Below are 14906 nucleotides of genomic sequence, written 5' to 3' on the forward strand. Positions count from 1 at the left end.
CGAAAGAACGAGATCCAGGGTACAAGCGGCCGAAATGGGTTTCCTCTGGAGGGTGGCTGGCGTCTCCCTTAGAGATAGGGTGAGAAGCTCAGTCATCCGTGAGGAGCTTGGAGTAGAGCCGCTGCTCCTTCGCGTCGAAAGGAGCCAGTTGAGGTGGTTCGGGCATCTGGTAAGGATGCCCCCTGGGCGCCTCCCTAGGGAGGTTTTCCAGGCACGTCCAGCTGGGAGGAGGCCTCGGGGAAGACCCAGGACTAGGTGGAGGGATTATATCTCCAACCTGGCCTGGGAACACCTCGGGATCCCCCAGTCGGAGCTGGTTAATGTGGCTCGGGAAAGGGAAGTTTGGGGTCCCCTGCTGGAGCTGCTACCCCCGCGACCCGTTACCGGATAAGCGGAAGAAGATGGATGGATGGATGGAGACGATGTATTAAACCACTGACAGGTTTTGTCTCAGTGTGTTGTGGGTGCAGAGCAGAATTTATCTTGTGTTTCTATCAGGAGGAATCTGGAAGAAGCTGAACCCAGCTGTGTGTCCATGAAGAGTGACCGGTCTATGAATCCTCCTAATGACTTCAAAGATGGACGACACTCTGTTGATCAAAGGTGAGGATTTCAAACTGATAATCAGCAGGACTAATAAAGGTTTACCACTACAGGGAGTCCTTTTACATCCTTTTAAGTACTTTTACATCTATTCTGTTCACAATCATCTCCATGCTGCACTTTTTAGACCAGTGGATTGTCAGTCTGTCCAACATGGATCTGATGTTTGCTTCCATGATTTCAGTTTGATTTGTCATTCATATAATCTTCTGTTCCAGCTGCTGGAGGAAGACATTGGCACTTTTGTGAAGAACGAGCTGCAGAAGATCCAGAAGCTTCTGAGTCCAGATTACCCAGAATGCTTAAAAAGTCAGAGGAACAATGAGGAGGTGTTGGACGGTGAGGATGAAGAGCAGAGGAGGAGCAGCAGAGAGGCATTTCTGAAGATCACACTGCACTTCCTGAGGAGAATGAAGCAGGAGGAGCTGGCTGACCGTCTGCAGAGCAGTAAGAGGATTTCTCTAAAGATTTAACATGCTGGATGAATGGGACCTTTACTAAAGTCTCAAGATATTTACCAAAATATATTCATATACTCATTCTGTTGAAATGTTGGAAATGTTGAAATATGTTATTTAACCTATTGATCTTCTTTGTTGTGTGTTCATTTGGGAAGTTATCGTGGACTTTGTAAGCATAAACTCAAATCTAAGCTGCAGAAGAAGTTCCAGTGTGTGTTTGAGGGGATTGCTAAAGCAGGAAATCCAACCCTTCTGAATCAGATGTTCACAGAGATCTACATCACAGAGGGAAGGACTGCAGAGGTCAGTGATTTGGCTTTTCCATTTGGATTTAATATTTGGCTTTTGAATTTAAATTTAACATTGGCTTTTCCATTTGGATTTAATATTTGGCTTTTGAATTTAAATTTAACATTGGCTTTTAATTTGGATTTAATATTTGGCTTTTGAATTTCAATTTAACATTGGCTTTTAATTTGGATTTAATATTTGGCTTTTCGATTTCAATTTAACATTGGATTTTCATTTGGATTTAATATTTGGCTTTTGAATTTACATTTAACATTGGCTTTTCATTTGGACTTGACACATGTCAATGTAAATGAGGAGGCGTGGCCCAAAGGCTGGTGGGAGGGTCTGAAACAAAAGGGGTGCAGATGCACCTTATGACCAGCAGGGGGAGCTGACTGCTGGGGAGCTCACTGTTGAGGAGCATCTGTCTGCAGCTTGGCCACCAGGCTGGCTTAGCCTCTTATTTCACATGATAGAAACTGATGATGTAGGCTAAACACAAACCACATTTTAAGCAACAACAGTGAAGTTTTCATGTAGATACTATAATTGGGCCCGTGTTAGTGAGGACTAGATTAGGACTGGATTTAAAGCTGATTCTGGTTTCCAACTTCGCCCCAGGTGTGTCTGTTTAAAACACGGACTGAGACAACTTCTCTCTTTTGATGTTTTATTTAATTAAGCAACAGTACAAACATGGGTGTGGGTAGCTCTGCTACGTGTGTTTGTGTGTTGTCAGATCTCGAGGACACACACACACACACACACACACACACACACACACACACACACACACACACACACTTTAAACCGGGTAGTCATCGTCCGAACTGCGACCTCTCCTTTTTCTTTCTCTCACTTTTTTCTCCGGGTGGTGCGCGCAGTGTGAGGTGCGTGTCCGCGCTATTCTCCGACACGTACTCACAACAATCACTCCTGATTGACGGCCTTTTGTACAGCCTGTGTACACAGTGATGGTGAGAAGTCTAACTTCACTATCAGCAGGAAGCATCTGCATTGAGGTCCAGAGAGAGGGATTCCCTCTGGCTGCATGCATTCTTCAAACCACACACAGAGTATTCATTCACTTTTAATCCCTGGAATTAGTTTAATGTGTTGATGATAATGTTTTATTTTGTCATTCAAAGACTGATTAAAGACACACCAGACACAGAATGAGACACATGCTTTGAGATTTGATTTTATATTAATACAAGAAGTGATCTTTGATAGAGATAGAGAACATGTGTCTCCAGATGTGTGTGTGTGTGTGTGTCTGTATCACACACATCTGAAGCTGGAGCTCCTGAGGTGGTCCCACAGATTTAGAGTCCTTGTTCAAGGACCAAACTGTGGAGGAGCTGAAGCAGAACATGACATCTGTATGTTCAACAGTCTGAGCAATGTCACGCACTAATGGAGCTCTGAATATCTGTTCCTTTGGAGGACGCTGATGCTAATTAGTCTCTGTCAACACTGATTCCATCTCAAAGACAGAAGAAACAAAAGCAAATACATATCAACACACATTATGTACACACCATTGTAATAGTAAAAAGGAAGATGAGGCAGCTTTAAAGGACAGAAAAAGTGACAATTCAATAAACAAAATCATATTAGCAGGCGATAGGGTCAAAAGACAATAAAAAAGACGATTAAAAGATGGCATAACGTAAAAGCAAGTCAATAAAAATGTGTCTCTGTCTGATCATTTCCTTTCCTCCATCTCTTATTAATCAATGTCTGTGATGTCTGTCCCACACTACCATCTATGTTCTGGAAGTTGTTCTTCTAAACAAAAGAGCAAATTAACATTCAGAAACTTGACGGGAGAAAGGAGGAGACCACACATCTTTTTTATAGACCTCCATAGAAAATGAAAGACTTAAATTCTGGTTTCTATCTCTGGGGAAACTCTGGAACATTTAGTGTGTTTGGCCGAAGCCAAACCAAAACTACTGTCTCCAAACTTAGAGAGTAAAACCTTATTTTATATTCCACTGACATGACTAATACATGTGATACCATAACCATATTGGAATAACATAATGTTGCATTATTTTCAGCCCATTCTCCCAGGTCCATCCACTATGCAGTTCAAGAAGTGATTTAAACAAGTGGATCACTTTTAGAATAGTTGATTCCTCCAGTAGATGCTGACTCTCCGTCTGCCTCCTCCTCCTTCAGGGGGCTTCCTCCTGAGCCAGCGGCATCATGGGAGGTTCCACCTACTCCCTCGTTGACGAGGCTGAGGGTGATGATACCCTATGAGTTGAGTTGGGTTTAAAAATGCATGTCAAAGATAAAATATGAAAATGTAAATAAAGTGGATACTTACCTGACAGGTGGATTCTGAAATAAACCTGAAAGAAAAAGGGAATAAGTGAGTAAGAAGTGAAAGATTATTTTATTTTATTATTGCATATGATGTGGGGGGTGCACTGGAATATCTGTTGTCATTCTGTGTTGAATGTTATTCTAAGAATAATACCAACTCATGAAAACCTTCTAACTAAGATGAGAGAATAAATGTTAGTTTCTTACCTTTTCAAACGTTCCCGTTGAGTCTGGGTCTTGTTCCACCTTTGCTGCCTGATACCCAGAGAAAGAAATCCTTAACTCGTGTGAGTAACGTTACATCCCACTACCAAACACACAGGCGTCGTAGCTTCAGAGAGACGTCAGCCATGACACTTTGAAGTGTGGAGTCTTTCTAATGACGTATTTTCACAGTCTGATACTTTAACAGTTTTATGACAAACTGAGGGTTTCTTGACTTGCTAAATTATCATTTAAACTGACAAACATCATACGTGTAATGGATGGCTCAATTCAAACAGGATCAAAATAATTATTGGTCTCTCCCCGTTCACTACAGAACATATTTTTTTCTGAAATGAGGTCCCATGGTCTAGAGGAAGGGGAGGGACTTCTCCTCTCTATAGAGCTCAACAGTGAGCGCCATCTTTTTGAATGTCTCTTGTCCTCCCATATCTCCATTGATGTTTCATTAAAGGTGTTTAATTGAAGGGTGGAGCATGGGCCAAGGAAGAGCCCATTACATTTTGGAGAGGACCCAAATAACGGGTCGGATACACAAGTTTTTTACTTTCAATACATTGCAAGATGAGAGCGCATTTGTGCTGCATTCATGTGGTGTCGGAATAATCAACAAAAGTGTTCTTGTGGTGGAAGTTTTCTTTGCAGCAGGTGTAGAGGTTTTGGAAAGAAAATAGAATTGTGAAACAAAAATAAAGAAACAGTCGAAGACTAAACCAAGTTAGGTTTTTGTATTTTATTAAGCATATTTGCAAATATAGGAGGAACACATTTCACAGAAGGCACGCAGCACAGGTGTGGAAAGGCTCTTCAAATGAGTGAACAGAAACACTGAGCTTAAATACATATTCAGAGTGACAGCACACACACACTTGGCTTATTATGACTCTACATTTCTCACAGGCAATCTGATACACATGAAGACAATCAAAAAACACATGAGACATCTTGGAGCCATTTTGCCTCCTTCCCCCTGTACAACTCCCCAAAATTGAACCCCCTATTTATTATTTATTTATTATCGTTTCTATATCCCTACTATTTATTAAACCCCTTATTTGTTATTGCTACTACATCCCTACTATTTGAGGCATGACAAAGCTCATGACTCAATAAGCAGCATATATAAATAATCTGTTTAATAATTTAGCCATTAAAATTGGCCTGTGTTATACAGCAAAATCCTGTATAAGATCAAGAAAAAGTCCAATAGACATTTCTTTAGAGGGAAAAAATCACCAACGTAACAAATGTATTCTTCAATTTCAACTAATAATTTAGTTTAGACAGTTTGTCATTTAGTCGCTTGAAATACAAATAAAGTTTATAGTGCAGCTTTACTGAAAAACACACTAGGGTATAATATTAAGAGAACCGTTTGTAGATCTCATCTCAATCAACTCAATATAACTAATATGAATTAACCAAAAATATTGAGTTTATGTTATTTAATTGTTGCCTCGCAACACAAAGTAATACCCATTGCTGTCTGGTATTTTCTAAAAATCATTATGAATTAAAGTATTTTGGCCTATTGAGTCAACCTAAGCACTTCTAATTTGCAGTTTATTAATTCAATTTGTTACTTGACATGGAAAATATAACACATTATATTATGTATGTCAAAAAGTGTACCTTAGTGTACTAAAAATGTTTGCTGAGCCTAAAACTGCACATGTACAATTCCTGTCTTTCTCTTATCTCTGTGTGTGTGTGTGTGTGTGTGCGTTCTCTGGGAAAACTCCTCCAGCTGTCCGCTCTAAGGACAGGACGACTTTCTGCAGGGTGCATGTAAACACACACCTAACTAAAGAGAGAGTGGAATGTGTTTCTGCTTATCATTCAAATAGAAATGCAAACCAAAATGTATTTGTTATGTCCACTGGAACACTGAGGAAAGAAAAACGTTAAACAAATCATCCAGATATTTGAAAAATATTTAGCATCCCATTTAATCCCCTTTCGAATAGTGGACAGGTTCTGGCACATTTGGTGCGCAAGCGTGGACTGCTGCATTTACTGCTTCGAGGTCCTGAACAAAACGCCACTCGACGGCCTTTATCTCTGATTTTCTTCACAATCATATATTTGTTATTAATATTATATATTAATACGGAGTTAAAAACAGGTCTGATTCCGTCAATTGCTTCCTGCTTCAGTGGGTACTGATGTTTTGGGGCCTGTAGTCCGAACGCGGAATGATGACTACAGGTTGGCAATTTTGAATTAAACCCATATCATATTTGTTTGCTGCCCAAAGGTGACGTGGTGCTTCAGACAGCAAAGGAGAAACATCAGTAGGCGATATGTCTGTGTTGCTCTGCAAAAGGGTTTGTGTGTTAGGCACAGGTTCCTTTAACATGTGAACGCTGCGTACACAAACATGCGTCGCGATAATAGTTTCCTATAACACCCCGTCGAGGGAGAGAAAGAAACCTCATTATCCGTAGGGTCAGTCCAGTCGGTCAGTCTGTCACAGTCCAGTACAAAAATCCTGAGTCTGTCTCCTGATCTGTGTGGAGACCAAGATACAAGAATGTGAGCATGTGAGTGAGGAACTCTGAAAAACACATGTTGTTTATCAGTCAAGTTTGTGAACACTGCACATTTTTTAATCATGTCAGCATGCATAAGTATACTCAAGCATATTTAGTTCTTCTTCTTCAAAAAAAAAAAAACTGTTCAGCGTAGTCTTCAGCTGGTTCTGGTGAAACAAAAGAGGTACAATGTAAATGCTGTGCTTCCATGAAGTCAGCTGTAGAAGACACGAAGCCTCATGCTTCAGCCAAGAGATTTATAGCTTGACACAGAGAAATCCACCATTGAAAAATGTACAAGGATGTGTGTGTGTGTGTGTGTGTGTGTGTGTGCTCTGACATGAATACGTCAGACAAAGTGTAGTTGTTATCAAGACGCACAACTTTGAGTCCGGTGGCTGTTGGTACTACACCTACTCCAAAAAGACACATTAGATCTCTCCCTAATAAATTCACAGGACATACTGCAGACAGTAGGAATGAACATTTAGCTTTCCGCTCTGGTTCAGGGTCATTAGGGTCAGTGTGCACACATGCCATGGGAGTCATACATTTTTCAGGGACTATAGTTCCACTAGCGCTGCTATAAAAAACTACCCTGCCTGAAAGCTTTGGACTCGGAAACAAGGATTGTTTCAAAACAGAATTTGTTGCCTCACTGTCCACTAAAAATTCAATTTCCCTCCCCTGTACCAATAACACTGTTGTAGGCAACTTTTTATATGCATCAGATGTATACATAGAATAAGTTGGTACACTTTCTCTGATTTGTTTCTGTTCGAGGTATTGTATCGTGTCTAATACAACCTGTCTATTATGTGGGGAAAGTGAGTGTGGCGTGCGAGGAAGCATTTTCTTCATTGCGAGCATGTGTATGCATATGTTTGAGTGTGTCTGCGTTACTCTCCTTTGTTGTTGTGAACGTGGTTTCCATCCTCTCAGCACTTCCACCCGCACCATTTCCTTCCCACTCTCCTAGGATGAGGGCACCTTTCTGCCCAGTGTCCTTTTCCTCTGCAGTTGAAACAAGTGTTTTTATCCACTTCTGGAGTGTTGCCACGGCTTCGTCCTTTTTCTCTTCCCCTGCCCCTCGCCTGACTTCTGGGATGTGCTATGCCTCTGCCAGCCGTTGCTGTCATGGTTTTCAGCAGTTTCAGCTGGGCTTCAGCATTTTGTCTTTGTCTTTGAGCTTTTTCAGCTGTCCGCTCATTGTGAAACCTAAGGAGAAGCTCAGTGAGGCGTGCGTCAGTCTTTGCGTGGAGGCAGGTGACTAGTCGTAGTTCTAACACCAGTCTCTGTACAGGGACTGTATTCAATCCCCGCAGCTCCTCTTTCTAGTTCTTGTTGTGGAGGGGGTGAGGCAGAGAATTGCCCATCATTCCTGCTGTCTTCCTTCTCTCTCATGCACTTGGTCTGCATCTGAGAGGACACCGCTGGTTCTTCTTTCCTCTCTCTCTGCGGCAGGTGGAATGGTGGCGGTGGAAGGCTTTCGAGTAGGAAATCCACAACACTAAGACTTGGATACAGAAGACAACGTGCATTAGTAACAGCATTCTTTTGTATGTTATCAGTGTCATGAATGTTCAACAGAGTTAACTCTTGCTGCATCTGTTTTTCTCCCTAGTGTTTGCTTCCTTCATCCATTTTTTAAGGCAATTTTTGTTTTTCCCCAGGAACTTCAAATCCCTTGTTTTAATTGTTGATTTTCCCATTAGTTTCTTTTCTTCCTCTTCTAAATCCTGTTTTAACACCTTCAGCTTTTCTGTACTCAGACTGCCGTTTTCAGGAAAACCAAACCGTTTTGACCAATATGGTAAACATTCAACACATTCCAATCCATATCCCTGAACCATCTCCTCCACCACAGGCCCTTTCGGAACTGGTGACGTCTGGTTGGAGCCCATTCTTTCAGAATGAGGGAAGTTAACTTCTTAACCTTCGAGCAACCGTCGTTGCAAGGCAGCCTTATCTGTCTCGGAAAAAAGCCACACAAATCCATTAACAGTTCACTTACTGCTAATAGGGGTTTACCTCGGAGAAACCCACACTAAAATCCGGGACAGTTTACCTACTGTCACGTGTGTAGATTTAACTAAAAATCTGGTTGAGAAGACTTTTTCAGAGATATAGTTGAATGTGCCGAATGTTATTTACCCAAAACCCTTAAACACAAAGAACCCAACAAGGCTATTATTCTTCTTTTCAAACGACTGAGTTTTGTTTCATCAAAGTTCACAGGTCAATTGGAATTCTTTTTCAAATTAATTCATTTAAATCTTAACCTTACCCTGCTGCTTGAAATGGCTTCCGTCTTTTAGATCATTATGGATTCGGTGGAGCCCTCCGTGGTACTGATCCCCTCTCTCTGAATGATTTTTAGGCAAAGTATGAGGCAGCCTTGATGCCGGATAGCAAGTCCTCCGTTTTATCACGGAGAGTCTCCCCGTTTTCCATCTGATCCCAGTTCTGACACCAAAATTGTGGTGGAAGTTTTCTTTGTAGCAGGTGTAGAGGTTTTGGAAAGAAAATAGAATTGTGAAACAAAAATAAAGAAATAGTCGAAGACTAAACCAAGTTAGGTTTTTGTATTTTATTAAGTATATTTGCAAATATAGGAGGAACACATTTCACAGAAGGCACGCAGCACAGGTGTGGAAAGGCTCTTCAAATGAGTGAACAGAAACACTGAGCTTAAATACATATTCAGAGTGACAGCACACACGCACTTGGCTTATTATGACTCTACATTTCTCACAGGCAATCTGATACACATGAAGACAATCAAAAAACACATGAGACATCTTGGAGCCATTTTGCCTCCTTCCCCCTGTACGACTTTCACCCCCCCTCCCCCCTCCTCCAGTTGCATCTCAACTGGCATGGGAAAACTAAATGTATCAGGAGAGATAGTTTTAGGGTGACCTTGTAGCCCTTATCTGTTCAGACAAACAGTGCTCACATTATGTTCCAGACTTTGTGATTCTCACTTAGTTAGAATCAGATTCTACATGTGGGAATGAGATAAACTCCCTTTCAGCATTGTGAGAGAAAGCTAATAGAGAAGAAAAATATATAGAAAATCATGCTTACAAGAAATTTCGCCATTACATTCCCTACTGGGAAAGTCATGTGAACTTCCCCTCAAGTGGGTTAACATTGTGAAATAGATCATGGTTGGCAGAGGTCTGAGCTCTCCGAGTGTCCTTCTGCTTTAGTCATGTGTTAGTGGGCGCGCCCCAGATGGAAAGAGGGAACTGAGAATAAAAACTCCATTTTGATCACAGAAGGAAACATGACACACATTAAAGCAACGGGAGACGTCTGTAAACTGTAAGTACTGCTTCTTAACTTTTCTCTTACATTACATTACATGTCATTGTTGTTCTTTAACAAAATGTAATTTAGTTGTAGTGGGGCATCATTTCACCAAGCCTTAATAATAATAAAGTTCAGTCATACGGGGGTTAAAGTGGAACAGAACTAACTGCAGACAGGCATCCAGCAATGTTGATTAACAAGTAAAATAATCAAATAATAATAATTAAATTAATCTAATTGGCAGTTTCATATATCAATGTTTCCTGTTTATTTAAAATAACAACAAATATCCATTCCAGTGTTTCTAAATCATTCTCAGTGGTGTGCTGCTGTGAGTCCATTAGACCTGTGGTTCCCAAAGTGGGGTCTGGGTCCTTGAGGGGGGTTCTGGGGGTCCCCAGCAAAAAGGTGAATAATTAATTTTGACTATAACTCTATCCATAAGTTAGACAATGATCGAATGTATGACTATTATGCTTATGGGTTTCATACATGTTCTTTAATTAAACATCTAAAAGCAAAAATCCGTCAGTGGTCTAATTGATGTCAGTTTAAGGGTCCTTCATGTGACAAAGTTTGGGAACCACAGCATTAGGGAACTGTCTGCGGTTAGTTCACGTGTCTGTAATAACAGCAGGACAGTCAACCCTCTGCGGTTAGTTCATGTGTCAAAAGTGTGATTCCACAAGTGAAAGTCCCATTAATTTTCTCTGTAAGGATTCAGATTATCAGTCATAATGTCTAAACCATCCGAGGTAGACTGACCCCGAGCTGTGAGATTGTGTTTCAGAGGTTTATGCTCCCACAGAAGCCACAAGTCTGTATGAAATCAACCAAGTTTTAAGAAAAACAAGTTGTATTCATGATGTCATGGTGAAGTACTACACTACCCACAATCCTAAACGTATCAGCGACGTCTCTGATTGAAGGAGCTTTCTGTTACCATGGAAATGTTAACCAAACCTGCAAACAGCTAGGGCACGCTCAGCCCATAGATTGTAAAAATAGTGGACATACCTCCAGTGGTCACAGTGTGTAACTACACCTCCTCCAGCTGATTTCTGCAGCTTTTCTGGTTTTATTCTCTTAAATCATCCAAATGTCAGGATCAAAGATGGCCGCAACAAAAAGTGACATCCAATTCTGATTTCCATGAAGCAGTAAAATCCTCCAACAGCTCCATGAGGCAATCTAGAGGACTGATAGAAGTAGAGCAGCTGACGGCAGCTTCCTTTGCTCTGATTCGTCCTCACCACTGACCAATGAGAACCAGCAGCATCTTTTCTGTCCAATAACAAACCACTATTGATCCATGTGTTGATCAGCTCTCTGTGTTGAGTGAGTAGGCTCGTTCGAGATGAGCCAGGTCTGCGCAGAATCGATTAGATTTGTGTCCGACTTAATCCAGACTTGCTCTGATGTCATGCACACGTGGGCAACGATAACCTCACGAGATACAAGGCGGCCGCAGTTCTGAGACGCAGGCAGTGCAGTTGTTTTTCACAGACGGCAAGACCCAGGCGGACCCAGGGCATGCTGGGAAACGCCGGCCTCTCAGCTGATCAAACAGCTGATGGTTCAGAATCAACTCAACATGATGACGTTTTATATAAACTTTTTATTAGTGCCCGAGCACGAAATTGCAAGGCCCCAACGGTAAGATTATTATTATTATTTTTACCAATTCATCATCGCATTTTTGAAGGGGTTAGCATGCACGAAAACTCACAAAAATTTGCAAACATGTCACAACTGGTGAAAATTGCAAAGTTCTGTAGTGATTGGGCTCGGGCGTTGCCAGGGGGCTCCATAGCACCCCCTAAGGTGCGCCTTAAATTGGACCAAGGTAATAAGTTAATATACCAACTTTTGAGGGAACATAGGTCTCATCTTCAAGTCCATGGTGCTATATTTAGAAAAAAGTACAAAATTCTATAATTTCCGAAATATTGGTTTTCGTGTAAAAATCTTCATTTTACGAACACTTGTTTGAGGACTTTAGGATGTATGAAAACTCTCAAGATTTTGCAGCCATGTGCACAATAGTAAACTCTTACATCTGAATTCACATTTAGGCTTGGGAGTGGTATGGTTGCTCTATAGCACCCCCTAAATGGTTTTAGCACTTGGGCGCCCACATAAACACCTGGGAGCATTGCGAGACTGTACAGCGATTTGGCCCAAACCTGTAAGTGAGCTCCGTAGCGCCCCCTAATGCCTGGAAGGCCTTAACTTGAACATAGTTGTTCCGATCTTCACCAGATTTAATACCCATGTTGCTCTAATCATTACGGACATATTTCCCATTTACCTTCATTAGCCCCGCCCAACCGGAAGGCGGCCATTTTTAATTATGTATTTTTCGTCCTAGGCTGTGAGTTCAATCTTCTTGAATCTTTGCAGGTAGTATCTGTTGACCCTCATGACGAAAAGTTATCCAGAGAATTTTGATAGTTGAAAAAATGCGCAAGTTACAGCAACTTTATGTCTAAACAGGAAGTTGCGTTATCTTGGCAACAATTATTCCGATTGCCCCGAAACTTGACAAGGTTGTTCGTCATGGCCGGTTTAGCATCTTTACCAAAGTTGGCGTCAGTCGGCCATTAGATGGCGCTGTTTTAATATTTTTTAATTAATCAGCAAAATATTGATATATGGGAAACCTACTCTGTCTAACTACTCCTGGAGCGTGAGTCCGATTGGCACAAAAACTGGCATATAGACTCAGAGGACGCTCATGACAAAAAGTTATCAAAAGAATTTAAATAGCTAAAACAATGTGCAAGTTACAGAGGACCAACTTCCTGTAGGTGGGTGTCGAAACAGGAATGGTTGTATCTTGCACACAGCTATTCCGATGGACACAAAACTTAAGACAGTTGTTCCTGATGTGCCAATGAGGCTGTATGCCAAACATGGCGTCAATTGGCCTTTAGATGGCGCTGTTATTGTTTTTAATTAATTAGCAAATTTGCTTTGAGCGAAACCTACTTTTTTTTTAACTACTCCTAGAGCGTGAGTCACCTCTGCACAAAAATTTGCAGGTAGACTCCATGGACCCTCATGACAAAAAGTTATCAAAAGAATTTCGGACCACAGTGTTTCTGTGACTTCCTGTTCAGCCTGGCTACTGGAATCGGCTGGAAACTGTCCGACTTGACAGCGGATTTTTGTCACCGCCCCCGGCTGCTGCCGCCTGTTCTCGTCCACTTTACAGGCGAGGCGCAGTTCATCTCGAACAAGCCTAATGAAATGTGATAAAGTGATGAGAAAAAGCCCTCAGTAGTTCCCAGAGTTCAGACATGTCTTCTAACTGCTTCTTTAGTCTAAGCAACAGTCCAACAAGCCAAAAGGATTCAACTGACACTGAGATGACACAGAGAGAAGCAGCCAATCAGAGGACTGATATTTGGCTTTTTTCCAGGAGAAATGATGTGAGGGATGAATGAGTGATGATGTGCTGATGAATGATTGGACTGCTGCTCTCAGTGTTTCCTCTCTAGATGAAGGTGTGGACTCTGCTATGAGTCAGTGTGAGGACAGAGAGGAGGGAGTCCCTCCCTCTAAAACCACTCTGTGTGGGGAACATTACAGCCAGAACAAAGCTCAGAGGTGAGAGGACCATCTCTAACTGTCTACCACTCAGATCACTCCACCATCGTTATTCACACTCAAAGCTCTGTGTGTTTTGTGTTTCAGCCCAGAGAAGCAGCACAGACCTGGACCCAGCAGTGTGTCCTTTAAAAGTGACCGGTCGAATGAGTTTGGTATTGATTTTAAACAACAACATGACACAAAGTAGGTAGTTGTAAATTGTGTTCAATAACAAGTCCATAATGTCAGTAATTTAATAGCTATTTTCTGTGTCTAAGTATTTAAAATTAGACATTGTTTAACAAGTATTTGATATGTGAGCTTTAAAGGCTTTCTTTCTACCAGTATTCATCAGAGACCAGACTGTCTTGAAGCTGAACCCAGCTGTGTGTCCATGAAGAGTGACTGGTCTATGGTTGCTCCTTTAGACTTCAAAGATGGACGACACTTTGTTGATCAAAGGTTAGGATTTCAAGCCTATAATCAGCAGGACTAGTAAAGGTTTACCACTACAGGGAGTCCTCTGATTCACTGTTAACGTCCAAACATCACTTCATGAACCTTTACCTTGTGTTTGTCTCTGTGTGGACAGACATAATGTGAGGTCATTCTTCCTGATTCCTCCACAGAGTGGACCAGGAGAGCTCAGAGGTTCCCAGTGGTCAGTCTGCCGAGCAGCATCAAACACACCTGGACTCCATATTTATGGTCTGTACATGTACAACAACTACTTTTACATCTGTTCTTATTTCAATTTGATTTGTCATTCATATAATCTTCTGTTGCAGCTGCTGGAAGAGGACATTGTCACTTTTGTGAAGAACGAGCTGAAGAATATCCAGAAGGTGCTGAGTCCTGATTACCCAGAATGCTTAGAGAGTCAGAGGGAGGATGAGGAAGTGTTGGAGGGTGAGGATGAAGAGCAGAGGAGGAGCAGCAAAGAGACATTTCTGAAGATGACACTGCAATTCCTGAGGAGAATGAAGCAGGAGGAGCTGGCTGACCGTCTGCAGAGCAGTAAGAGGATTTCTCTAAAGATTTAACATGCTGGATAAATGGGACAGATACTAATGTCTCAAGAGATAGACCAAAATGTTTCATGTATTTATTCTCTGAGGAAATGTTGAAATGTGTTCTTTGACTTATTGATCTTCTTTGTCATGTGTTCATTCAGGAAGTCTTTCTGCAGGTGGTAAGCGTAAACTCAAATATAATCTGCAGAAGAAGTTCCAGTGTGTGGTTGAGGGGATTGCTAAAGCAGGAAACCCAACCCTTCTGAATCAGATGTTCACAGAGATCAACATCACAAAGGGAGGGACTGCAGAGGTCAATGATGAACATGAGGTCAGACAGATTGAAACAGCATCCAGGAAACCAGGCAGACCAGAAACAACAATCAGACAAGAAGACATCTTTAAAGCCTCACCTGGAAGAGATGAACCGATCAGAACAGTGATGACAAAGGGAGTGGCTGGCATTGGGAAAACAGTCTTAACACAGAAGTTCACTCTGGACTGGGCTGAAGACAAAGCCAACCAGGACA

The 14906-nt window shown here is 41.6% G+C and overlaps 2 protein-coding genes across 2 annotated transcripts in view; one reads left to right on the forward strand and one right to left on the reverse strand.

Annotated features, from left to right (window-relative positions):
* LOC116049982 (keratin, type I cytoskeletal 13-like) overlaps positions 1-14906 on the reverse strand; it is a 511520-nt gene that overhangs the window by 153271 nt on the left and 343343 nt on the right. The window lies entirely within an intron of this gene.
* Positions 13105-14906, forward strand: part of LOC116050016 (NACHT, LRR and PYD domains-containing protein 3-like) — a 271266-nt gene continuing 269464 nt past the window's right edge. Inside the window, 2 exon segments of the mRNA XM_035996640.1 lie at positions 13105-13381; positions 13469-13567. Of these exon segments, the coding sequence (XP_035852533.1) occupies positions 13215-13381; positions 13469-13567 (266 nt within the window). The 5' untranslated portion in view covers positions 13105-13214.

The sequence above is a fragment of the Sander lucioperca genome, chromosome 21 (genome assembly GCF_008315115.2).
Source record: "Sander lucioperca isolate FBNREF2018 chromosome 21, SLUC_FBN_1.2, whole genome shotgun sequence".
Lineage (NCBI taxonomy): Eukaryota > Metazoa > Chordata > Actinopteri > Perciformes > Percidae > Sander > Sander lucioperca.